This window comes from Zea mays, chromosome 3 (assembly GCF_902167145.1).
Source record: "Zea mays cultivar B73 chromosome 3, Zm-B73-REFERENCE-NAM-5.0, whole genome shotgun sequence".
In the NCBI taxonomy this organism is placed as follows: Eukaryota; Viridiplantae; Streptophyta; class Magnoliopsida; order Poales; family Poaceae; genus Zea; species Zea mays.
This window is the reverse complement of record NC_050098.1, coordinates 211,320,689-211,344,903: the sequence shown is the minus strand read 5'-3', so window position 1 is coordinate 211,344,903 and position 24,215 is coordinate 211,320,689. Positions and strand designations below refer to the sequence as shown.

Here is a 24,215-nt window from a genome sequence, read left to right as displayed (position 1 = left end):
GTCGGCCCGTAGCCCCGTAGCGTTTGGACAATATCAGCAGTTGCGGTGATTTGGACCCCGGAGGATTTGGCACGACCACGTGCCATACGCCTTCAACAGAACGTTACATACATGTATTTTCCGCTTCCAGATTCGCACTCGCACCCGTTGCGGCCTGCGTGCACTGCATCCGGCGCGGCCCGGTCCACCGCGGCGGGAGGAGTAGAGTAGGCCTCTGCCGACGAGGGTGCGCTGCTTGCTGGGAGCCTGGGAGTGTGCAGGAGATGGCCTTCGCCGTCACGCTCACGCCGCTTCGGGCAACTGCTGTCCTTGCCGGATGGAGGCGGCGCCCAGGGGTGACTCCTCCGCGGTTCGCCGTAGTCCTGGCGACGTCTACCGGAGTCGGCGGCGAACGGACCCCGCCGACGTTCAGGCGCCTAAGGGAGGAGCTCCTCCAGCTCCACGCCGAAGCCGACCTCACCCAATCCAAAGGTAACATATCTACACTGGAATTCTTAATGTTGTGTTCATGGGACCAGAGCATACTCCTGTTTCACCGTCCTGATTTCCTGGCACCTCTCATTTCATCGAGTGTCAAGTATCAGTGTTATTAAAACTACCCTAAATGTCAAAACGTTAATTAAAGGTTGAAACAGATCATTAACTATCTTTGGGCTCAATCTGCTAGTTACTTTTGGTCCAATCCGGACCAGTCTTCACACGCTTGCCCTACTCCCCCCGCCCTGAAGCCTGATGGCTAGTAGCGCCACCCAAGGTTTTAAAGTCGGCAAGTACTCTAGTCGCATGAGCAACGATAAGGTGACTAATCATGATTAGTCGTCGATTTGCTCGATTAGTCGAGCTTCTAGTCGTCCTATAGTCGTTCACCTATAAAAGTACCATGTGTGTATATATATATTTGTAGCATGACTGCAGGACAGCAGTACACTATAGCTGTAGCAAGACAACAGTACAACATTATACTATATTGCAGATCTACTGACAATATCACAATATAACTGTACAAGCATGTTTTCACTAAAAGGTAAAAATCACTTGCCTTGGATTATACAATAGTGCACTAATTTCAACTCCAGGAATTATTAGAATGCCAAACAATGAAGCGAAGCGCAACTCAAGAGGAGGCCAAGGTAGACACAATACTGCTCAATAAGTGAACACTGAACAACCAAAATTACAGAGCAATTACCGTTTGAAGAGGTGCTCATCTCGGTCTCTGAATTTTGAATAGAGGAGTTGTCGCCTACTCGCCTGGTCGGGGCTGAACAGACAACAGAGGAGAACGGGCGTGTGTTGTAGGGGGGGGGGGCTCTGCAGACTGCAGCCGCCGAGTGATAGAGGGCCGGAGGGGGCGCTCCTACTGCTCGAGCAGAGGGTCGTCAGAGCACAGCAGGCGTCAGCGATGGGCAAGGGGCGGCGACACCGGAGAAGGGGTGGCGGCGCTGGAGAAGGGCGCACGCGCGAGTGTGCGTAATGTGCAGTGGCGGAGCCAGGAACTCTATTAGTGTAGGGCCGGATATAACACTACAAATTATTTATATCAACTAAATTTTTGAAATCACACAAATATATAGCTGGTGGCACATATGAATTCCATTTGAACACAATAATTGCAATTAACATAAAATTAACTTAAATAAGTGGTTACCTAATTAAGAAAATGATATATGTTCGTCTCAATGATCAATTCATTAATTATTTGGGTTGCTTTTATCAACAATAGGAAGTCTTTCTGGAATTAAATGATATTATGTTGTTGCATACACAGTCAAAGAAAACGAACTATAAAGTATAAACTTGTAAGAACTAAGTGTACCACTCATTTGAACATGTTGACATGTGAAGCATCTCTATATGACTGTATTAGAACCTGCCCTTTGGCTTTGCTAATGACTGAAAAGAAAATGTTACTGATATTTGGTTTTGGTAACATGTAACAACCGAATAAAGTGGACAACAATGATTTAAATGATCTAAGAACAAGCTAAGCACAGTACATTCTCCACTGAAAACTCATTTGTATACCAATTTCACTATCCTGCACAGAATAGAACATTTGCATGCCGAAGATTGATTTCTCCTCCACTAGTCCACATATGTCGCATCCATGGTTTAAATGTGGTGCTGCTGGCGTGGCTACACATGAACTTGTAGGTGACATTCGTAGCGGCGGTGGCTATGGAAACATACCGTTGCCCAGCGAGGGAGTCAAGGAGGGAGTCAGCGATGCGGTTGGAGAAAACCACGCCTGCTCGCCGTGGCGCCATCGCATTACCACCCGCCACCGTGCCGCTGCCTGCCTCGCTGTCGCCGCGTCACCGGTCGTCGCCCCGCCGCCTGCCTAAGCCTAACCCTTGTTGGAACACGAACCCATACCCCTAACCAGGGATGGGGAGTAGTATTAATAGGCTTAGTAACTGGGCCAGGCCCATTACAGTGAGGGGTGAGACGGTAATTACATGGGGAACACCCCAAACCCTAGAATCCTAGACGGGTAGTCTAACAACCCTGGTGACTAGCACGGTGTCTAACACCCCCCCGCAGTCACAACTCTATCCTGTACAGATGTTGAGACTGGAACGAAAGTCTAAGAATACACTCGACGGTAGTCCCTTGGTGAAGATGTCGGCGAACTGCAGCGTGGTGGGGACGCTGAGAACCCGAACGTCACCGGCAGCGACACGCTCGCGGACGAAGTGGAGGTCGATCTCTACGTGCTTCGTGCGCTGATGCTGCACGGGGTTGGTGGAGAGGTAGACCGCACTGACGTTGTCGCAGTAGACGAGTGTGGCGCGCTGGAGAGGACTGTGGAGCTCGTGGAGGAGCTGGCGCAGCCAGGAGGCCTCTGCCACACCGTTGGCCACAGCACGGTACTCGGCCTCAGCGCTGGAGCGAGAGACGACGGGCTGCCTCTTGGCGGCCCAAGAGACGAGGTTGGCGCCCAGGAACACGGCGTAGCCGGAGGTGGACCGGCGCGTGTCGGGACAGCCAGCCCAGTCAGCGTCGGTGTAGACCACGAGCTCCGACGTCGGGGATGGGCGGAGTAGGAGGCCGTAGTCGAGGGAGCCGCGGAGGTAGCGCAGAATCCGCTTGAGCGCAGTGAGATGGGGCTCCCGCAGAGTGTGCATATGCAGGCACACCTGCTGGACGGCGTAAGCGATGTCGGGCCTGGAGAACGTGAGGTACTGGAGCGCGCCGGTGAGGCTCCGGTATGACGTCGCGTCGGCGACCGGAGGCCCGTCGTCCTCAGAGAGCTTCGCCTGAGTGTCGACAGGCGTGGAGCAGGGCTTGCAGTCAGACATGCCAGCCCGCTCCAGGATGTCGATGGCGTACTGGCGCTGGTGGAGGAAGAGACCCTGAGGCCGACGTTCGGCGGTGATGCCGAGGAAGTGGTGTAGGGGCCCCAGGTCCTTCATCGCGAACTCCCGCTGAAGGGCGACAATAGTGCGATGAAGAAGGTCGGCGGTGGATGCCGTGAGCACAATGTCGTCGACGTAGAGCAGGAGGTAGATGGTGTCGTCGCCGCGCCGGTAGATGAACATGGACGTGTCCGACTTGGCCTCGACGAAGCCGATGGAGGCCAGGTAGGAGGCGAAGCGACTGTACCAAGCCCGTGGCGCCTGTTTGAGGCCGTACAGGGACCTATTCAGCCGGCAAACCAGATCCGGACGGTCAGCGTCGACGAAGCCGGTGGGCTGGCTGCTGAAAGGGAATTAGGCTTACACCTAGTTCCTAAATAATTTTGGTTGTTGAATTGCCCAACACAAATAATTGGACTAACTAGTTTGCTCTAGTGTATAAGTTATACAGGTGCTAAAGGTTCACACTTAGCCAATAAAAAGACCAAGAGTTGGGTTCAACAAAAGAGCAAAGAGCCAACCGAAGGCACCTCTGGTCTGGCACACCGGACTGTCACACACCGGACTGTCCGGTGTGCCACCGGACAGTGTCCGGTGCACCACCGGACATGTCCGGTGCACCAGAGGACTCCAACTCGAACTCGCCACCTTCGAGAATTTCCAGAGGCACTCGCGCTATAATTCACCGGACTGTCCAGTGTACACCGGACAGTGTCCGGTACGCCAAGGAAGAGCGGCCTCAGGAACTCGCCAGCTTCGGGAATCTCCAACGGCTAGTCCGCTATAATTCACCGGACATGTCCGGTGTGCACCGGACTGTCCGGTGCAACTCCGGAGCAACGGCTATCACCGCGCCAACGGCTACCTGCGGCGCATTAAATGCGCGCGCAGCGCGCGCAGAAGTCAGGCGTGCCCATACTGGCACACCGGACAGTAAACAGTACTTGTCCGGTGTGCACCGGACATCCAGGCAGGCCCACAAGTCAGAAGCTCCAACGGTCGGAATCCAACGGAACTGGTGACGTGGCTGGGGCACCCGACATGTCCGGTGTGCACCGGACTGTCCGGTGCGCCATCAAACAGACAGCCTCCACCAACGGTCAAGTTTGGTGGTTGGGGCTATAAATACCCCAACCACCCCACCATTCATTGCATCCAAGTTTTCCACTTCTCAACCACTTACAAGAGCTAGGCATTCAATTCTAGACACACCAAAGAGATCAAATCCTCTCCAATTCCACATAAGGCTTTAAGTGATTAGCGAGAGAGATTTGCCGTGTTCTTTTGAGCTCTTGCGCTTGGATTGCTTCTTTTTCTTTCTCACTTGTTCTTGTGATCATCACTCAATTGTAATCAAGGCAAGAGGCACCAATTGTGTGGTGGCCCTTGCGGGGAAGTTTTGTTTCCCGGCTTTGATTTGAGAAGAGAAGCTCATTCGGTCGGAGGGACCGTTTGAGAGAGGGAAGGGTTGAAAGAGACCCGGCCTTTGTGGCCTCCTCAACGGGGAGTAGGTTTGCGAGAACCGAACCTCGGTAAAACAAATCCGTGTGTCACACTCTTCATTTGCTTGTGATTTGTTTTGCGCCCTCTCTCGCGGACTCGTTTATATTTCTAACGCTAACCCGGCTTGTAGTTGTGTTTATATTTGTAAAATTTCAGTTTCGCCCTATTCACCCCCCCTCTAGGCGACTATCAAGTGGTATCAAAGCCCGGTGCTTCATTAGAGCCTAACCGCTCGAAGTGATGTCGGGAGATCACACCAAGAAGGAGATGGAAACCGGCGACAAGCCCACTACAAGCCAAGGGAGCACTTCATCGGAAGAGTCCCGCACGAAGAGGAAGGAGAAGAAGAAGGACTCCTCCAAACGGAAGGAGAAAAGATCTTCCTCTTCTCACCACAAAGAGAAGAAGGAAAAATCTTCTTCCCACAAGTCACATCGGAAAGGCGACAAGCACAAGAGGATGAGGAAGGTGGTCTACTACGAAACCGACACTTCATCAACGTCGACCTCCGACTCCGATGCGCCCTCCGTAACTTCTAAACGACACGAGCGTAAGAAGTTTAGTAAGATCCCCTTACACTATCCTCGTACATCTAGACATACTCCATTACTTTCCGTTCCATTAGGCAAACCGCCAACCTTTAATGGCGAAGATTATGCTATGTGGAGTGATTTAATGAAATTTCACATAACCTCACTCCACAAAAGTATATGGAATGTTGTTGAGTTTGGAGCACAGGTACCATCCATAGGGGATGAGGATTATGATGAGGACGAGGTGGCCCAAATCGAGCACTTCAACTCCCAAGCCACAACCATACTCTTGGCCTCTCTAAATAGAGAGGAATACAACAAGGTGCAAGGATTGAAGAATGCAAAGGAAATTTGGGACCTCCTCAAGACCGCGCACGAGGGTGATGAACTAACAAAGATCACCAAGCGGGAAACGATCGAGGGGGAGCTCGGTCGCTTTCGACTTCGCCAAGGGGAAGAGCCACAAGACATGTACAACCGGCTCAAGACTTTGGTGAACCAAGTGCGCAACCTCGGGAGCAAGAAGTGGGATGACCACGAGGTGGTTAAGGTTATTCTTAGATCACTCATATTCCTTAACCCCACTCAAGTTCAATTAATTCGTGGTAATCCTAGATATACTCAAATGACCCCCGAGGAAGTTATCGGGAATTTTGTGAGCTTTGAATGTATGATCAAGGGCTCCAAGAAGATCAACGAGCTTGATGAACCCTCCACGTCCGAAGCACAACCGGTGGCATTTAAGGCGACGGAGGAGAAGAAGGAGGAGTCTACACCGAGTAGACAACCAATTGACGCCTCCAAACTCGACAATGAGGAAATGGCTTTAATCATCAAAAGCTTTCGCCAAATCCTCAAGCAACGGAAGGGGGAAGGATTACAAATCCCGTTCCAAGAAAGTTTGCTACAAGTGTGGTAAGCCCGGTCATTTCATTGCAAAATGTCCTATATCTAGTGACAGTGACAGGGGCGACGACAAGAAGGGAAAGAGGAGAGAAAAGAAGAGGTACTACAAGAAGAAGGGCGGCGATGCCCATGTTTGCCGGGAGTGGGACTCGGACGAGAGCTCCACCGACTCCTCCTCCGACGAAGACGCCGCCAACATCGCCGTCACCAAGGGACTCCTCTTCCCCAACGTCGGCCACAAGTGCCTCATGGCAAAGGACGGCAAAAGGAAGAAGGTTAAATCTAAATCCTCCACTAAATATGAATCCTCTAGTGATGATGATGCTAGTGATGAGGAGAATAATTTGCGTACCCTTTTTGCCGACCTAAACATGCAACAAAAGGAGAAATTAAATGAATTAATTAGTGCCATCCATGAGAAGGATGATCTCTTGGACTCCCAAGAGGACTTCCTAATCAAGGAAAATAAAAAGCATGTTAAGGTTAAAAATGCTTATGCTCTACAAGTTGAAAAATGTGAAAAATTGTCTAGTGAGCTAAGCACTTGCCATGAGACTATTGACAACCTTAGAAATGAAAATGCTAGATTAATTGCTAAGGTTGATTCTCATGTTTGTGATGTCTCAATTCCCAATCTTAGAAATGATAATGATGATTTGCTTGCTAAGATTAAGGAATTGAATGATTCTTTTGCTAGCCTTAGAGTAGAAAATGAAAATTTAATTGTTAAGGCTAAAGATTTTGATGTTTGCAATACTACTATTTCCGACCTTAGAACTAAGAATGATATGTTGCATGCTAAGGTTGTTGAATTAAAATCTTGCAAACCCTCTACATCTACCGTTGAGCACACTTCTATTTGTACTAGATGTAGAGATGTTGATATTAATGCTATTCATGATCACATGACTTTAATTAAACAACAAAATGATCATATAGCAATATTAAATGCTAAAATTGCCGAGCATAACTTAGAAAATGAAAAGTTTAAATTTGCTAGAAGTATGCTCTATAATGGGAGACGCCCTGGCATTAAGGATGGCATTGGCTTCCAAAGGGGAGACAATGTCAAACTTAGTGCTCCCCCTAAGAACTTGTCTAACTTTGTTAAGGGCAAGGCTCCCATGCCTCAGGATAACGAGGGTTACATTTTGTACCCTGCCGGTTATCCCGAGAGCAAAATTAAGAAAATTCATTCTAGGAAGTCTCACTCTGGCCCTAACCATGCTTTTATGTATAAGGGTGAGACATCTAGCTCTAGGCAACCAACCCGTGCTAAGTTGCCTAGAAAGAAAATTCCAAGTGCATCAAATGATCATGACATTTCATTTAAGACTTTTGATGCATCGTATGTTTTAACTAACAAATCCGGCAAGGTAGTTGCCAAGTTTGTTGGGGGCAAACACAAGGGCTCCAAGACTTGTGTTTGGGTACCCAAAGTTCTTGTTTCTAATGCCAAAGGACCCAAAACCGTTTGGGTACCTAAAATCAAGAACTAAAATCGTTTTGTAGGTTTATGCATCCGGGGGCTCAAGTTGGATACTCGACAGCGGGTGCACAAACCACATGACAGGGGAGAAGAAGATGTTCTCCTCATATGAGAAAAACCAAGATCCCCAACGAGCTATCACATTCGGGGATGGAAATCAAGGTTTGGTCAAAGGATTGGGTAAAATTGCTATATCACCTGACCATACTATTTCCAATGTTTTTCTTGTAGATTCTTTAGATTACAATTTGCTTTCCGTATCCCAATTATGTCAAATGGGCTACAATTGTCTATTTACTGATGTAGGTGTTACTGTCTTTAGAAGAAGTGATGATTCAATAGCATTCAAGGGAGTGTTAGAGGGTCAGCTATACTTGGTAGATTTTGATAGAGCTGAACTCGACACTTGCTTGGTTGCTAAGACTAACTTGAGTTGGCTCTGGCACCGCCGACTAGCCCATGTTGGAATGAAGAATCTTCACAAGCTTCTAAAGGGAGAGCACATTTTAGGACTAACAAATGTACATTTTGAGAAAAAAGGATTTGTAGCGCATGCCAAGCCGGGAAACAAGTTGGGACTCATCATCCACACAAGAACATCATGACTAGTGACAGGCCACTGGAGCTCCTACACATGGACCTATTCGGCCCGATCGCTTACATAAGCATCGGCGGAAGTAAATACTGTCTAGTTATTGTGGATGATTATTCTCGCTTCACTTGGGTATTCTTTTTACAGAAAAAATCTCAAACCCAAGAGACCTTAAAGGGATTCTTGAGACGGGCTCAAAATGAGTTCGACTTAAGGATCAAGAAAATTCGAAGCGACAATGGGACGGAGTTCAAAAACTCACAAATAGAAGACTTTCTTGAGGAGGAGGGCATCAAGCATGAGTTCTCTTCTCCCTACACACCTCAACAAAATGGTGTAGTGGAGAGGAAGAATCGAACTCTATTGGACATGGCAAGGACCATGCTTGATGAGTACAAGACTTCGGATCGGTTTTGGGCCGAGGCGGTCAACACCGCCTGCTACGCCATCAACCGGTTATATCTTCACCGAATCCTCAAGAAGACATCCTATGAACTCCTAACCGGTAAAAAGCCAAATATTTCATATTTTAGAGTTTTTGGTAGCAAATGTTTTATTCTTGTTAAAAGAGGTAGAAAATCTAAATTTGCTCCTAAAACTGTAGAAGGCTTGTTACTAGGATATGACTCAAACACAAGGGCATATAGAGTCTTTAACAAGTCCTCAGGACTTGTTGAAGTTTCTTGTGACGTTGTGTTTGATGAGACTAATGGCTCTCAAGTAGAGCAAGTTGATCTTGATGAGACAGGTGAAGAACAGACTCCGTGCATAGCGCTAAGGAACATGTCCATTGGGGATGTGTGTCCTAAGGAATCCAAAGAGCCTCCACATGCACAAGATCAACTGTCCTCCTCCACGCAAGCATCTCCACCAACTCAAAATGAGGATGAGGCTCAAGTTGATGAAGGGCAAGATCAAGAAGATGAGCCACCTCATGATGATGGCAATAATCAAGGGGGAGATGCAAATGATCAAGAAAAGGAGGATGAGCAAGAACCAAGGCCGTCACACCCAAGAGTCCACCAAGCAATACAACGAGATCACCCCGTCGACACCATCCTCGGCGACATTCATAAGGGGGTAACTACTAGATCTCGTGTTGCACATTTTTGTGAACATTACTCGTTTGTTTCCTCTATTGAGCCACACAGGGTAGAGGAAGCACTACAAGATTCGGATTGGGTGGTGGCGATGCAAGAGGAGCTCAACAACTTCACTAGAAATGAGGTATGACATTTAGTTCCACGTCCTAATCAAAATGTTGTAGGAACCAAATGGGTTTTCCGCAACAAGCAAGATGAGCATGGTGTGGTGACAAGGAACAAAGCACGACTTGTGGCCAAGGGATACTCCCAAGTCGAAGGTTTGGATTTCGGTGAAACCTATGCACCCGTAGCTAGGCTTGAGTCAATTCGCATATTATTGGCCTATGCTACTTACCATGGCTTTAAGCTTTATCAAATGGACGTGAAAAGTGCTTTCCTCAATGGACCAATCAAGGAAGAGGTCTATGTTGAGCAACCTCCCGGCTTTGAAGATAGTGAGTACCCTAACCATGTCTATAAGCTCTCTAAGGCGCTTTATGGGCTCAAGCAAGCCCCAAGAGCATGGTATGAATGCCTTAGAGATTTCCTTATTGCTAATGGCTTCAAAGTCGAAAAGGCCGATCCTACGCTCTTTACCAAAACACTTGAGAATGATTTGTTTGTATGTCAAATCTATGTTGATGATATTATATTTGGGTCTACTAACGAATCTACTTGTGAAGAGTTTAGTAGGATCATGACACAAAAGTTCGAGATGTCTATGATGGGGGAGTTGAAGTACTTTCTAGGATTTCAAGTGAAACAACTCCAAGAGGGCACCTTCCTAAGCCAAACCAAGTACACTCAAGATATTCTAAGCAAGTTTGGAATGAAGGATGCCAAACTCATCAAGACACCCATGGGAACCAACGGGCATCTCGACCTCGACACGGGAGGTAAGTCCGTGGATCAACAGGTATACCGGTCGATGATTGGATCATTGCTTTATTTATGTGCATCTCGACCGGACATTATGCTTTCCGTATGCATGTGTGCAAGATTCCAAGCCGACCCTAAGGAAGCTCACCTTACGGCCGTAAAACGAATCTTGAGATATTTGGCTTATACTCCTAAGTTTGGGCTTTGGTATCCTAGGGGATCCACATTTGATTTGATTGGATATTCGGATGCCGATTGGGCGGGGTGTAAAATTAATAGGAAGAGCACATCGGGGACTTGCCAGTTTTTGGGGAGATCCTTTGTGTCTTGGGCTTCAAAGAAGCAAAATTCGGTCGCTCTTTCCACCGCCGAAGCCGAGTACATTGCCGCAGGTCATTGTTGCGCGCAACTACTTTGGATGAGGCAAACCCTGCGGGACTACGGTTACAAATTAACCAAAGACCCTTTGCTATGTGATAATGAGAGTGCAATCAAAATGGCCGACAATCCCGTCGAGCATAGCCGCACTAAGCACATAGTCATTCGGTATCATTTTCTTAGGGATCACCAACAAAAGGGGGATATCAAGATTTCATACATTAATACTAAATATCAATTAGCCGATATCTTTACCAAGCCACTCTCCATCTTTGGGGGAGAGAGCAAAAGGACTTCATCTTTGGTATAATCTTAACTCATTTGTTTATAACCAAAGGGGAAGAAATTACTTCGAGGGCTCTAATGGTTCCGTTTTTGGCGATTCATGCCAAAGGGGGAGAGATTATGAGCCCAAAGCAAAAGGACCGCACTCCCACCAATTTCAAAACCTTAGTCTTTTCAAAGAATATTTTTCAATTGGTATCCCATTATGTTCAAAAGGGGAAGAAAGTAGTATTTCAAAAATGATATATCAAAACCCTCTTGAACACTAAGAGGAGGATCTCATTTAGGGGAGTTTTGTTTAGTCAAAGGAAAAGCATTTAAAACAGGGGGAGAAAATTTCAAATCTTGAAAATGCTTTGCAAAATCTTACTCATTTACCCTTGACTATTTGCAAAAGAACTTTGAAAAGGATTTACAAAAGAATTTGCAAAAACAAAACATGTGGTGCAAGCGTGGTCCAAAATGTCAAAAATGAAAGAAACAATCCATGCATATCTTGTAAGTATTTATATTGGCTCAATTCCAAGCAACCTTTGCACTTACATTATGCAAACTAGTTCAAATATGCACTTCTATATTTGCTTTGGTTTGTGTTGGCATCAATCACCAAAAAGGGGGAGATTGAAAGGGAATTAGGCTTACACCTAGTTCCTAAATAATTTTGGTTGTTGAATTGCCCAACACAAATAATTGGACTAACTAGTTTGCTCTAGTGTATAAGTTATACAGGTGCTAAAGGTTCACACTTAGCCAATAAAAAGACCAAGAGTTGGGTTCAACAAAAGAGCAAAGGGCCAACCGAAGGCACCTCTGGTCTGGCACACCGGACTGTCCGGTGTGCCACCGGACAGTGTCCGGTGCACCACCGGACATGTCCGGTGCACCAGAGGACTCCAACTCGAACTCGCCACCTTCGAGAATTTCCAGAGGCACTCGCGCTATAATTCACCGGACTGTCCGGTGTACACCGGACAGTGTCCGGTGCGCCAAGGAAGAGCGGCCTCAGGAACTCGCCAGCTTCGGGAATCTCCAACGGCTAGTCCGCTATAATTCACCGGACATGTCCGGTGTGCACCGGACTGTCCGGTGCAACTCCGGAGCAACGGCTATCACCGCGCCAACGGCTACCTGCGGCGCATTAAATGCGCGCGCAGCGCGCGCAGAAGTCAGGCGTGCCCATACTGGCACACCGGACAGTAAACAGTACTTGTCCGGTGTGCACCGGACATCCAGGCAGGCCCACAAGTCAGAAGCTCCAACGGTCGGAATCCAACGGAACTGGTGACGTGGCTGGGGCACCGGACATGTCCGGTGTGCACCGGACATGTCCGGTGTGCACCGGACTGTCCGGTGCGCCATCAAACAGACAGCCTCCACCAACGGTCAAGTTTGGTGGTTGGGGCTATAAATACTCCAACCACCCCACCATTCATTGCATCCAAGTTTTCCACTTCTCAACCACTTACAAGAGCTAGGCATTCAATTCTAGACACACCAAAGAGATCAAATCCTCTCCAATTCCACATAAGGCTTTAAGTGATTAGCGAGAGAGATTTGCCGTATTCTTTTGAGCTCTTGCGCTTGGATTGCTTCTTTTTCTTTCTCACTTGTTCTTGTGATCATCACTCAATTGTAATCAAGGCAAGAGGCACCAATTGTGTGGTGGCCCTTGCGGGGAAGTTTTGTTTCCCGGCTTTGATTTGAGAAGAGAAGCTCATTCGGTCGGAGGGACCGTTTGAGAGAGGGAAGGGTTGAAAGAGACCCAGCCTTTGTGGCCTCCTCAACGGGGAGTAGGTTTGCGAGAACCGAACCTCGGTAAAACAAATCCGTGTGTCACACTCTTCATTTGCTTGCGATTTGTTTTGCGCCCTCTCTCGCGGACTCGTTTATATTTCTAACGCTAACCCGGCTTGTAGTTGTGTTTATATTTGTAAAATTTCAGTTTCGCCCTATTCACCCCCCCCCCCCCCTCTAGGCGACTATCAGCTGCAGTAGACAGTCTCCGTCAGAGTGCCATGGAGGAAGGCATTCTTGACATTGAGCTGATGGATCGCCCAGTCGCGGGAGAGGGCGAGGGAAAGGACGGCGCAAACAGTGGCGAACTTGACGACAAGGCTGAAGGTCTCGTCGTAGTCCACTCCGAGGCGCTGGGTGAAGCCCCGAAGGACCCAACGGGCCTTGTAGCGGTCGAGGGAGCCGTCCGAGGTCAGCTTGTGGCGAAATAGCCACTTGCCAGTGACCACGTTGGTGCCTGGTGGACGCGGCACCAGGTCCTAGGTGTGGTTGGCCAGGAGGGCCGCGTACTCCTCCTCCATAGCACGACGCCAATGTGGGTCGGCGAGGGCAGTGCGAACGGAGGAGGGCACCGGGGAAGCGTCGGGTGGAGTGCTAGACGTAGCAGCTGCCAGGATTAGCCGGTCGACGGGGCGGAGAACGCCAGCAGCGCGCCGAGTCACCATCGGGTGGACGTGCCCGGGGTCGCGGTGGATGGCGACCGGGTGGTAAACGGACGACTCGGAGCGAACCGCCGGAACGTCGGGAGCGGCTGGTGGGGCCGGCTCGCGGCGGTGATAGACGACGGCGGGGTCGGCGAACCGGGCCGCGTTCGTCGACGGGCCCGAGTCGGGGGGCGCTGAGGTAGTGGCGTGGCCGCGGCGATGGTAGACGAGTGCGGGGTTGGCGAAGCGAGCCGGAGTCGACGGGGCCGCGCGTGGCGCAGGCGGTGTCGACGGGGCCGCGCGTGGCGCAGGCGGTGTCGACGGGGCCGCGCGTGGCGCAGGCGGGGTCGACGGGGCCGCGCGTGGCGCAGGCAGAATCGACGGGGCCGCGCGTGGCGCAGGCGGGGTCGACGGGGCCGTGCGAGGCGCGGAAGAGGTCGTAGTGGCCGCACGAGGAGCAGGTAACGGCGCAAGACGGGGAGCCGGAGGTGGGGAAGGAATCGGATCGGACTCGAGGAGGGAGTCAAGATCGGTGGGTGGGGTGGAGCCAGCAAGGGGAAACACATCTTCGTCGAAGATGACATGACGAGAGATGATGATGCGGTGGGAGGTGAGGTCCAGACACCGGTACCCCTTGTGGTCAGGGGAGTAGCCAAGGAATAGACAGCGGGTGGAGCGAGGAGAAAGCTTATGTGGAGCGGTAGCGGAAGTGTTAGGGTAGCAGGCACAGCCGAACACGCGAAGGTGGTCATAGGAAGGGGCTGTGCCGTATAGGGCGAAGTGGGGGGTAGGGTGGCGCACCGCCTTCGAGGGAAGACGGTTGAGGAGGTGGGTGGCAGTGTGCAGGGCCTCTGCCCAGTAGCTGGCAGGGAGAGACGCCTGGAAGAGGAGGCAGCGGAGCATATTAGTGGTGGTGCGGATCATGCGTTCGACGCGGCCGTTCTGTGCAGAGGTGTATGGGCACGAGAGACGCAACTGGATGCCATGAGTGAGGAAGAAAGAGCGAGAGGCGTTGTTATCGAACTCGCGTCCATTGTCACACTGCAGGGCGCGGACCGGGCGACGAAACTGAGTGGATACCTAGGTGAAGAAGTGTGTGAGGGTGGTGAATGTGTCCGACTTCAACCGAAGCGGGAAGGTCCAGAGAAAATGGGAAAAATCATCCAAAATCACCAAATAGTATTTATAACCAGAAAGACTGAGTACAGGGGAGGTCCAAAGATCACAGTGAACCAGGTCAAAAGCCTGCTCAGCCCGAGAAGAAGAAGTAGTAAATGGGAGACGAGTATGTCGGCCTAACTGACAAGCATGACAGAGACCCTCAAAATGTCCCCTACTACATGAAGGATCTAGACTACTGGTAATCTTGGTCATGACGTCTGGTCCAGGATGGCCGAGACGACGATGCCATGTGGTGGAGGAGGTGGTGGAGACCAGGACAGGGGGTGGAGACACGCCGGCGGTGGAGGGCTGGAGCGTGTAGAGCGGCCCCGAGCTGTCACAGCGGGCGAGAAGGGTCCTGGTGGCCAGATCCTTCACAGAAAAACCAGGGGGGTCAAACTCAATGGAACAAGAGTTGTTAGTGGTGAATCGACGAACGGAAAGAAGATTGTGAGTGATGTGGGGAGCTATGAGAACATCGTTGAGGTAAAACGGCCCAGGGAGAACCGAGGCACCTACTGAGGTGACTGGCAGAGTGGAACCGTTTCCAACGACGATCGAGGATGGGTGAGAGGGGAGGGGGGGATGAGAGCGAGAGAGCGTGCCTGTCGTGGGAGTGGTGTGGTACGAGGCACCGGAGTCGATCACCCAGTCGGAGGGGGGTGGGGTCATTGCCATGGTGCTGAAGGCAACAGCGAGGGAGGCGTTGTCCCAACCACCGGCCGTCGGGGACCAAGGCGTCGAGGTGTGGGTCCCCGGGGGCAGGAGTGCGGGCGGGGCCTGGGGCACGACGGGGACACCGTAAGGAGGCGCGCCGTAGGGAGGTGCAGTCAGGAGGGCCGGCGCCGGAGGACGGGAGGCACGCGGTGCCTGGCCCGGCCACATGGCGATGGTCCCGGTCCAGGGGTTGTAGAATGACGGCCACGCGTGGCCGCCACCCCGGCCGGAGGGACCACCACGGGAGGAGCCGCCACTCCCACGGCCGCCCTTGCGGGAGCGACGACCCCCGTCGGTCGTGGAAGTCGGACGAGGGGCCGCCGGGAAGGCGGGTGGAGGGCGGGTGGGGGCCCCGGTCGACGGAGGACGGGTGGCCTGGCCCCCTGAAGGTGGCAGACCGCTGGTAGGAGTGCTGTAGAGGGCCGAGGCAGGAGTGGGTGCCTCATTCGCCATGGTGAGCTCCTCAAGGAGAAGCTCGTTCCGCACGGCGTGGAAGGTGGGGAAGGGCACGCTCCGCTTGATGAGAGCCTTCAGGTGGCCGTAGCGAGGGCTGAGGCCACGCAGGAGGTTCAGCACCAGGGTACGATCGGCAACAGGCTCGCCGAGATCGCGGAGAGAGTCAGCCAGGCCCTTCATCTGGCGGCAGTATTCGCCCACGGAGAGGTCCCCCTGAGAGAACAGGTGGAACTGGGCGTCGAGGTGGAGCGCCCGCGCATCCCGATTCCCGAGGAACTGATCCTCGAGAGCGAGCCACGCCTGGCGCGCAGTGTCCGCCTGGTCGCGGATGATGTCCTGGAGCTCAACGGTGATGGTGCCGTGGAGCCACGAGAGGACAACGCTGTCCATGAGGCACCAGGAGCGAGGCGGCGGAGCGTCGTGGTCGATGAGGACGTGGTCGTCGAGGACGAACCTCCGCAGCGTGAGAAGGACCTGTCCTCGCCAACGGGGGTAGTGGGGAGACGCCGGATCCAACACCACGGACACGAGAGCCCGGATGTTGTGCAGACCAGCGGCTTGAGCGTGGAGAGCAGCGATGAGGTCGGCGTCGAGGTCAGAGGCGAGGGGGTCCTCCGGGGGTTCCACAGAGGCGACCGGCGGGCGGCCGAGGAGGCGCTGCGTGGTGGCCATCTGGGTGGTCAGAGCGGCACCCAGGGCACGCTCACGCTCCAGGGCGAGGGAGGCGGCGCGCTCACGCTCACGCTCCCGCGAGGCCATCACAGCCGCCTGGATCGTAGCGAGGGTGTCGCCGAGAGTGGAGTCGGTGCCGGGGGGTGCCGCGAGGGCAGGGAACCCTGGTGGAGAGCCTCGACGGTGGGCCGGGGAAGAGACGTCACGGAGGGGCCGGAGGCCGACGATGTAGGGAGCCTCGACATCTGCCACGGAGCGGCCGGGGCCCATGGGGTGGGTCTGGCCGGCAGCAGGGAGGCCCAGGGAGGCGACGCCGGCGGCCAGGGAGGCGGTGGCCGCGCCCAGGCCCGCGGTCAGGGGCGGGTGCGCCAGGCCGGTGGTGTGCGCGTCCGGGGGGAGGTCCGCCATGGGCAGAGGGCGCGGCGGCGGGCAGCAGAGGGCTGCTGGCGGCGATGGCGAAGGGGGAGGAGGGCGCGCAGGCTGGGGCGCGACCGGCAGGGGAGGAGAGGCGGCTGGACGCCGGCCGAGGGAGAAGGGGAAGAAGCGAGCCGGGGCGGATCCGGCGGCGCTGGCGCGGAAGGAGACAAGCCGCGCGCGGCACCGGCGGTTGGAGGAGACGGCGCAGGTGCGCGGTCCGGTGGGAGCAAAGGGAGAAGGCGCGGAGTTGCGTCGGGGCGCGGGCCTGAGGCGGCCGGGCGCGCGGGAAGGAGGGCCGCCGGCGGCTGGCTCTGGCAGGGCGCGCGCGGATACGGCGGGTGGTGCACGCCGGAGATGGGGGGGCGCGGCCGGGAAGAGGTGGGAAGCAGAGAGGACCGGCGGCGGGGCAGGGAGGGAGGGGGAGGAGAGGCCGGCGGCTGGGGGGCTAGGCGGCGGCGCAGGGGAGCTCCGGCGGCTGGGCAGGGAGGCCGGCGGCGGCTGCAGGACTGGGAGAAGCCCCTGGCGGCTGTAGCTGACAGGACCTAAACCTAAACCTAATTTGATACCATGTTGGAACACGAACCCATACCCCTAACCAGGGATGGGGAGTAGTATTAATAGGCTTAGTAACTGGGTCAGGCCCATTACAGTGAGGGGTGAGACGGTAATTACATGGGGAACACCCCAAACCCTAGAATCCTAGACGGGTAGTCTAACAACCCTGGTGACTAGCACGGTGTATTCTTGGCATGTCGATTCATGGGTTTGTGCCTGCAATTTCTGTTGATATGCCGGTGTCGGTTCATGGGCCTATAGATGTTGTTTAGCCTAAGTGTAGGGCTCGGGCCCTAGTGGCCATAGGCCTAGATCCGCCTTTGGTAATGTGTGTGTGTATTCTTGGCATGTCGATTCATGGGTTTGTGCCTGCAGTTTCCGTTGATATGCCGGTGTCGGTTCATGGGCCTATAGATGTTGTTTAGCCTAAGTGTAGGGCTCGGGCCCTAGTGGCCATAGGCCTAGATCCGCCTTTGGTAATGTGTGTACCTTATTGGTATAGGTAGGGCAAAACAGTGTTTGTGGTGTACAGATGGTGGGCCGGCCTATATAACAGAGACCAGATTACTAGCCCAAAACAGGCATAACTAGTCGATCATAACCCCTAGTCGGACGACTAATCGCGATTAGTCGGTGACTAGGACGACTAATCGCTTCCTAGTCGCTCTAGTCGAGTCGAAGACCCTAATCGAGCTCGCATTAGGGATAAGGCTGACTAATCGCGATTAGTCGGACGACTTTAAAACCTTGCCGCCACCTGAAGGTGTTGTTGCTGACGTCCGCTGCACCCTGTGCGCCCTCTCTCTCTCCCTCCGCGCCGAGTGTGCCCTCCTTCCTCGACGTGTACAGACGCTTCTCCGCGCCGTGAGCCCGCGTCGTCCGTGTTGCTCCTCTCCTTTCGCGCTGCCCTCTCCCTCCGTGCCGCCCTCTCTCCACGCTTCTGTTTGCTAGCAGCCGGTTGCGTCACCCAACAGTCGACTCCTCCCATCATATCTGCCTCTGTTTTCGTAAGCTACTGACGTTTTGGTATTTAACTTCATGTTATTGTCTGAAATTATAATATATTGGTATTTTTACTATGTTGTTTAAAACTACATTTAAACTTCGTTTATCGTTTAAATGTTTAAAAGTCAAAACTTCACCCATGAGCGTTTCAACGTTTATCGTTTTAATAACCTTGCCAAGTATGACCCCCATTGTCCCAAAAGGTGCAGTTTGATTTATCTCCAGAAACCTGTTTTTTCTACCTAGCCCTTTTAGATTGACGTGATGTAGTGATGTGTAAATTGTAACCATACGACATTGGAACGAGACTTGACAATTCACATGCAGATATGAGTCCAATGTGCAGGCTTGAGCATTTGCTCAGCTGCACACCATCCTTGTAACAATTTCTTTTCTTTTCCTTTTTCACAGCAAATAGCGAGAGGGTAAGACTTGTGCGGTTGACTGAGGCGGCTGAGAATCTTAAGAAGCGAGCTGCAACCAGTGTCCGAATGGGCAAAGAGAGCGAGGCTGTGGATTTACTTGTGCAGAAGAAGAAATTGACCAAAGCCCTAGAGAACATTAAAGAGCGCATTGAGGTGCTTGACATGCTTTCGGCAAAGATTAGTGAGGTGAATGGCATGGTTTTTTATCTTGTAAAATGTGACTAATTTATTTTTCTAGAATGTTGTGTATTCGTTAGCTTCATTCCAGTTACTAAATTACTGAACAAGCCATTGTTTGCATTTGTGTAAGATAATTTGTTGCTCCCTTTTGAACTTTTGCTGCAGCACAGAATTGGTATTTTGGTCAGCTCTTGCTGTCCATCTATAGTACTGTAGAGGTATGTGAATAGGCCATCCTTCTAGTGGCATACATCAGCCATGTAGTAGTAGTTGGGTGCTGAGCTAAGTCATGTAGTAGTGTACCATAGAGGCGCTAGATTTGTATATATACTAGCCGATTACTAGGCGATGCAATAGAGCAAGGCAGTTCATTTGCTGCACATTCAGACTTGTGCTATGTGTGTGCTCTGTTCTCAAGTGTTCTTCTTCTACCTCTAACCGTGAGTTGTGAGAGTGAGTTTGTGAGCTGATTGCTCACCTCTGCAGGTGCCTGGGTTGCCAACAATTTGTATGTTACACTCACTGTTCATGCAGTGATTCTTCTGATCACAATCTGAAATTGACAAGTATTTGCTTCAACTATGGATAAGTGCAGTACTCGGGAACTTATTGTTGTGAATTTCTGTTCTTAAATCTTATGGTATATGCAACCCTGAATGACCAATTTTGTTGGATTCAGGTAATTTCGATGAAGCAAAACATGTTAATTGAGTATGCCTTGCGTCCAGAGACATCTAATGGTGAAGACTCTGATGACAAGATAAGGGTTTTCTCCAGTACAGTCAATGTTGGAACCAATGGAGCTGGGAGTAGCGATTCACACCCAAAATCAGTTGAAAAGGAATCTTTTGAGTTGAGAAATGAGGCACATGCAATTGCAAGCATGGCTGACGACGCTGAGCAAAGTGCACTTCAGATGTCTGATAGCTTCTCATTTTTGAACAATAGTGACCCAGCAAACTACATAAAGAATCATTCAGCATACGATGACCTTATAGAGCATATTAATTTGCAGATGAAATCATTGGAATATGAAATTGAACAGTTCATCAATTCCCAATCAGTTGAAGAGGTGGGCAGTGAGAAGCAGAGAAGTGACAAGTGGCAAAGGTTATCTGACATACAGATGCTTATAAAGGAAACTAGAGAAAAGTGAGTCTTTGATGCAAAGTCAGATAAATTCATATCGTGCAAACTTTTCCATTCTAATGACAGTCATTTCATCATTACACAAGATATCCTTGATCTTCATTACAGTAACTAACAATTTCAGGATTGCGAGGATTTTGGGTATGATAGTAGAAGAGACTGAATCTGGGACTTAAGATGATAGCAAACTACAAAACAGTGAATTAGTGTCATCCATCCACCATCTTTTTCGTGGGTAAGTTTGCCTCTTCATTGCTTAAGGAAACCTCAGGAATCCAATACATGTATGAATGCATTGAATAGTATCTGTTGGTTGATTGTGTTTCTTTCTGTATACCTAGACATCTTACAATTTGTTATTTCTCCATTTTTTAAGACATTCTGGAGATGAATGCAGTCTTTAGTTGAACCACAGCACACAACTTTCAGATTTGAGTTAAACCGCAACAGATAATGTATTTGAACACTCATGACATGCATGGGTATTAAATACTTCACAAAGCATACGAGGGTCTAAGAGGATATCATCGTGGTATGGGATATTTCTAAGTTACAAATACCAGATTCATAATTTTCCAATTATATCTGCCAGAGGGATCCTTTCACATTTTCCAAACTCTATCTGATCGAACTGGTCAGAGATCATTTTGATGTCTTTCTCATCAATTTTCCCCATCTCTTTGAGCTTGTAGATCACAAAATCTGATTTGCTGTTGCAAAGGAGCAAGCAGATTATTAACGAATGGCCATCGACTACTATATACATTGAATATGACTGACTTTCAAATTAATATAATAAGAAATATACAATATGGGGGCAAAGAAAGTAAATTTAATTTATGGCAGTGAGGAGTTGATGTTCATGTCACGTTCATCACAGTCTTGTAACCTTGACCTGTCTTTCTATTTGTAGAATGTTGGTGTCTCTACTGCAGACATTTTTTAGAAACTAGTACTTTGGGCCTAGTTTCATCAGAAACTCCAAAAGAAAAGTTAGGTTGTACATGTCGCAATGAGGGCATATAGTTTTTTTATCAAGATCCTTTTGTTTACTACTGCATTCAGGATTTTAAACCTATATTTTCAGCGCATAAACTACCTTTACAGTAATTTACTTTTAATTCAAAAAATGATAAATTCAGTGCCTTGTTGTTAAAAGAAATAACATTTTTTGTCTCTTTGTCCTGTAAGGAATTAATAAAGTACATAACTTCAAAAAGACCATGATGTAATCATTGAATTAAATATAGGCATCATGTTATAAGTAAGTTTGTCTGAAAAGTCGCTTCCCTTTCAGGTATTTATTATTTTTTAGAACTTCCTGGTATTAATTGTTAAAAGGCAACTGCAAATCATAAATTTTCATGAAATAATCTTTCATGGAAAACTGTACCATACCTTACAGCAGGATGGTTTTCTAGGTCTCCAACAAGTGGCTCGTTGTCCATTTTCTTCTTGAGGATCCATTTTGTAGTCCGCCGGTTCCTTTTGTCCATCCTTAAGTCTGTTAGGAACAAGAAGGCCTTTGCAACTGCTAAAGTGCTTACCAACAGGCACACAGTGGCAGTGAGTCTTCCTGCTGTTGTTGAGAAGCTTTTGTCTCCATATCCAACCGTTGTAACAGAAATGACTGATAAATAGAAACTATCGATCCAGTTTAGACCCTCAACTTCATGTACTATGATTGTGCAAATTGAGATAGTGCCTGCTACAACCGATAATGCAAGTATTACTTTCATCCTCCCTCTTGACCTTTTCTTCCTAGCATCAATCATGTAGGTGTCAAACACCTTGTTAAGCTTGTTATCGTCCATTGTGCTAAGTAGAACTGTTCTCTGCTTGTCCAGTACATTTGTCAACAGCCCATTTAGCATTAGGTCGATGAAACGAACACCAACTAGTAGGAACAAGCATGTGAACACCTTTGTGAAGGTAGTACAGGGGACTATGTCACCGTACCCTATTGTGCACAAACTAATGATGGTGAAGTAAAGGGCATCCACTAGCTTGAATGTGGATTTCCCCTTGAAGCCTTCAACATTTGTCATGTATACAAGCACCCCTATTGAGATGTATAAGATGACGCTGACAATAGCCCGCCTTGCAATTGATGGCGTATATTGTGCAGCAGCAGCAGCATGGCTTTGGCCACCAAGCTCATCCACACAGTGTGCTTCTTTGCTTGATGTGAATATAGAAGGTGAAGAGTGCACCCGCTGCATATTTGGTGAGGGTACCGTACTGGTAGTTTCATCAGTGGGCGGCAGATGATTGAGAGTACTGAAGTTAGCTTTGAGATAGCTGCTTGGGGAAAAGGAAGTTGCACACCTGCTTGGAACATCACAGGAGCTTCTTCTGTCTTTCTTGGAAATGTACTTTTGGTCACGCTGGACCAAAGGTAACAGAGGCTCGTCCATGGAAGGCATATTGGAGCTTGGATCGCTTAGTTGCAGCTTGTAGTTCTCAGGCTGGATCATCGCTTTATATCCATGGTGGTTCTGCCGAGACCTTGAGGATGGAAGCGTTCAAGCAGGGATGTACACTTCCCTGGCATTTCTGGGATGAATGGGCTGGGTTACATCATATCTTGAAACATATCTTTCTTATTTATTGCGACATTTATATCACGTAGTTTCTAGTATCTTGCATGGTAGCTGATGCAGTAGGCAACTGATGAAAGAGAGAGAACGGTTGACATATTCTTTCTGCTGATGTCTGAAACAGAACCCTAGTTTTATCTTCGCAATCCCTGTGTTTGTGGTGGGATATGGCGTGCACCAGAGACTGTCGACTGAATCACCCTATTTGTTCACTGCCTGTGCATAACTATGTGTTCCTGAATTACACTTCGATGCAGGTAGGTACCCAAGTTGACAATGGCTTACCAGTAGTTGGATCTTGCAAGTTGGTCCCAGTGCCATATTCCGCAGGACTACTCCGCCTAACAACTAGAGGGAATGCGGGGTAACCTTCTTCTCTGGATGGAAGCATTTCGATTTGTTGCTGTGCTGAGATCGCATTGTCGGCTATGGATATACAGTACAGGTCGCACTTACTGAAAGCTTCTGAAGCCGAAAAATCTTGACCGGATGAGCTTGGTTGCCGACCATATCCAGGTCATCCCTCTGCGTGCATTTGCATAGAGAAGGCTGCAGGCCTGCAGCCTAGATATTTCACGAGCACTTCATAATTTTCAATGCCATCCAATGCTTCAAGCTTTCTGACATGAGTGTGCAGATGATGAAAAACTCCAAGATGGGTCTCTGTACCTACTATACAACAAGAAGAATCCATGTACTAAATGAGAATGCGAGATTGTTAATTTGTTATTATATGCTCCTTGATAATTTTTTTCTGGTTCTATTTTGTTTCCTGAACCTTGCATACCGCATGTATTATGTTACTAGAAATAGAACGTCTATCAGCACAGCAGACAGCAGCTCCCTTTCACTGGATTTGATGTCGCCTAAGACTGTCTACAGCAGATCCTGTATATGGACTGCACTGTTTTGCTCGTCTAAGTCTGTCTCCAACAGATTATGGACTGCACTGTTTACAGAATTGCAGTGTTCACAGAATTAAGTTTGAAATAGGAGATAGAATAGGTAAGCTGCTAAGTCTGTCTCCAACAGATTATCGACTGCACTGTTCACAGAATTGCACTGTTCACAGAATTAAGTTTGAAATAAGAGATAGAATAGGTAAGCTGCTGGAGACAGCTTAAACATATGATAAGGGAAGCACATCAGTATTGTCAATCTTCAAACAGGGATTACAATGTGCACACCGAAATTACCATTCGGTTCATATGTCATGTCTGTTTATGCATTCTGTGAGCCGCTAAAGAAACCAGCAACTCCTGGTTGGTTTAAAGAGATTTCCTTATATACAAAGCCGGTTCAAAACCAGCGCCATCGTTCATCCACGTCAGCCAAAAAAATCACATCCACACGATAGTGCATCGACGGACAGGTCTACTTCTCAGTGTGCTTCCGTCGCTACATGCGCCTAGAAACTTCCAGACGTCCAGT

General features: G+C 49.7%; 2 protein-coding genes across 9 annotated transcripts; one reads left to right on the top strand and one right to left on the bottom strand.

Moving 5' to 3' along the window:
- The first annotated feature begins 82 nt into the window (after positions 1-82).
- Positions 83-23,639, top strand: LOC100274395 (uncharacterized). Of its 8 annotated transcripts, none has more exons than XM_035965761.1 (6): positions 83-471; positions 18,842-19,041; positions 19,715-20,187; positions 20,309-20,419; positions 23,046-23,148; positions 23,225-23,639. In XM_035965761.1, exons 1-4 carry the CDS (start codon positions 264-266, stop codon positions 20,358-20,360), a joined length of 933 nt encoding a protein of 310 aa, XP_035821654.1. In that variant the 5' UTR covers positions 83-263; the 3' UTR covers positions 20,361-20,419; positions 23,046-23,148; positions 23,225-23,639. The 8 variants fall into 8 exon arrangements, with proteins under 8 accessions (XP_035821654.1, XP_008672533.1, XP_008672534.1 ...); XM_008674311.4 differs by having other exon boundaries at positions 23,042-23,148; XM_035965763.1 differs by adding an exon at positions 7,814-10,363 and having other exon boundaries at positions 140-471; positions 23,042-23,639.
- LOC103651301 (two-pore potassium channel 2) lies at positions 20,426-23,035 on the bottom strand. The gene is made up of 2 exons (XM_008676920.2): positions 21,583-23,035; positions 20,426-20,894 (listed from the first exon to the last, which is right to left on the bottom strand). Exons 1-2 carry the CDS (start codon positions 22,659-22,661, stop codon positions 20,750-20,752), a joined length of 1,224 nt encoding a protein of 407 aa, XP_008675142.1. The 5' UTR covers positions 22,662-23,035; the 3' UTR covers positions 20,426-20,749.
- Positions 23,640-24,215: the final 576 nt, after the last annotated feature.

What these genes read in the sequence shown, in the direction of transcription:
- LOC100274395 (XM_035965763.1), top strand. Translation starts at nt 9,844, where the DNA reads ATGGACGTGAAAAGTGCTTTCCTCAATGGACCAATCAAGGAAGAGGTC. An exon ending in TTTCGGCAAAGATTAGTGAG is followed by an intron (nt 19,042 to 19,714) that starts GTGAATGGCATG and finishes TGTTGGATTCAG; the next exon opens with GTAATTTCGATGAAGCAAAA. An exon ending in ATAAAGGAAACTAGAGAAAA is followed by an intron (nt 20,188 to 20,308) that starts GTGAGTCTTTGA and finishes TAACAATTTCAG; the next exon opens with GATTGCGAGGATTTTGGGTA.
- LOC103651301 (XM_008676920.2), bottom strand. Translation starts at nt 22,661, where the DNA reads ATGATCCAGCCTGAGAACTACAAGCTGCAACTAAGCGATCCAAGCTCC. An exon ending in GAAAACCATCCTGCTGTAAG is followed by an intron (nt 20,895 to 21,582) that starts GTATGGTACAGT and finishes CCTTTGCAACAG; the next exon opens with CAAATCAGATTTTGTGATCT.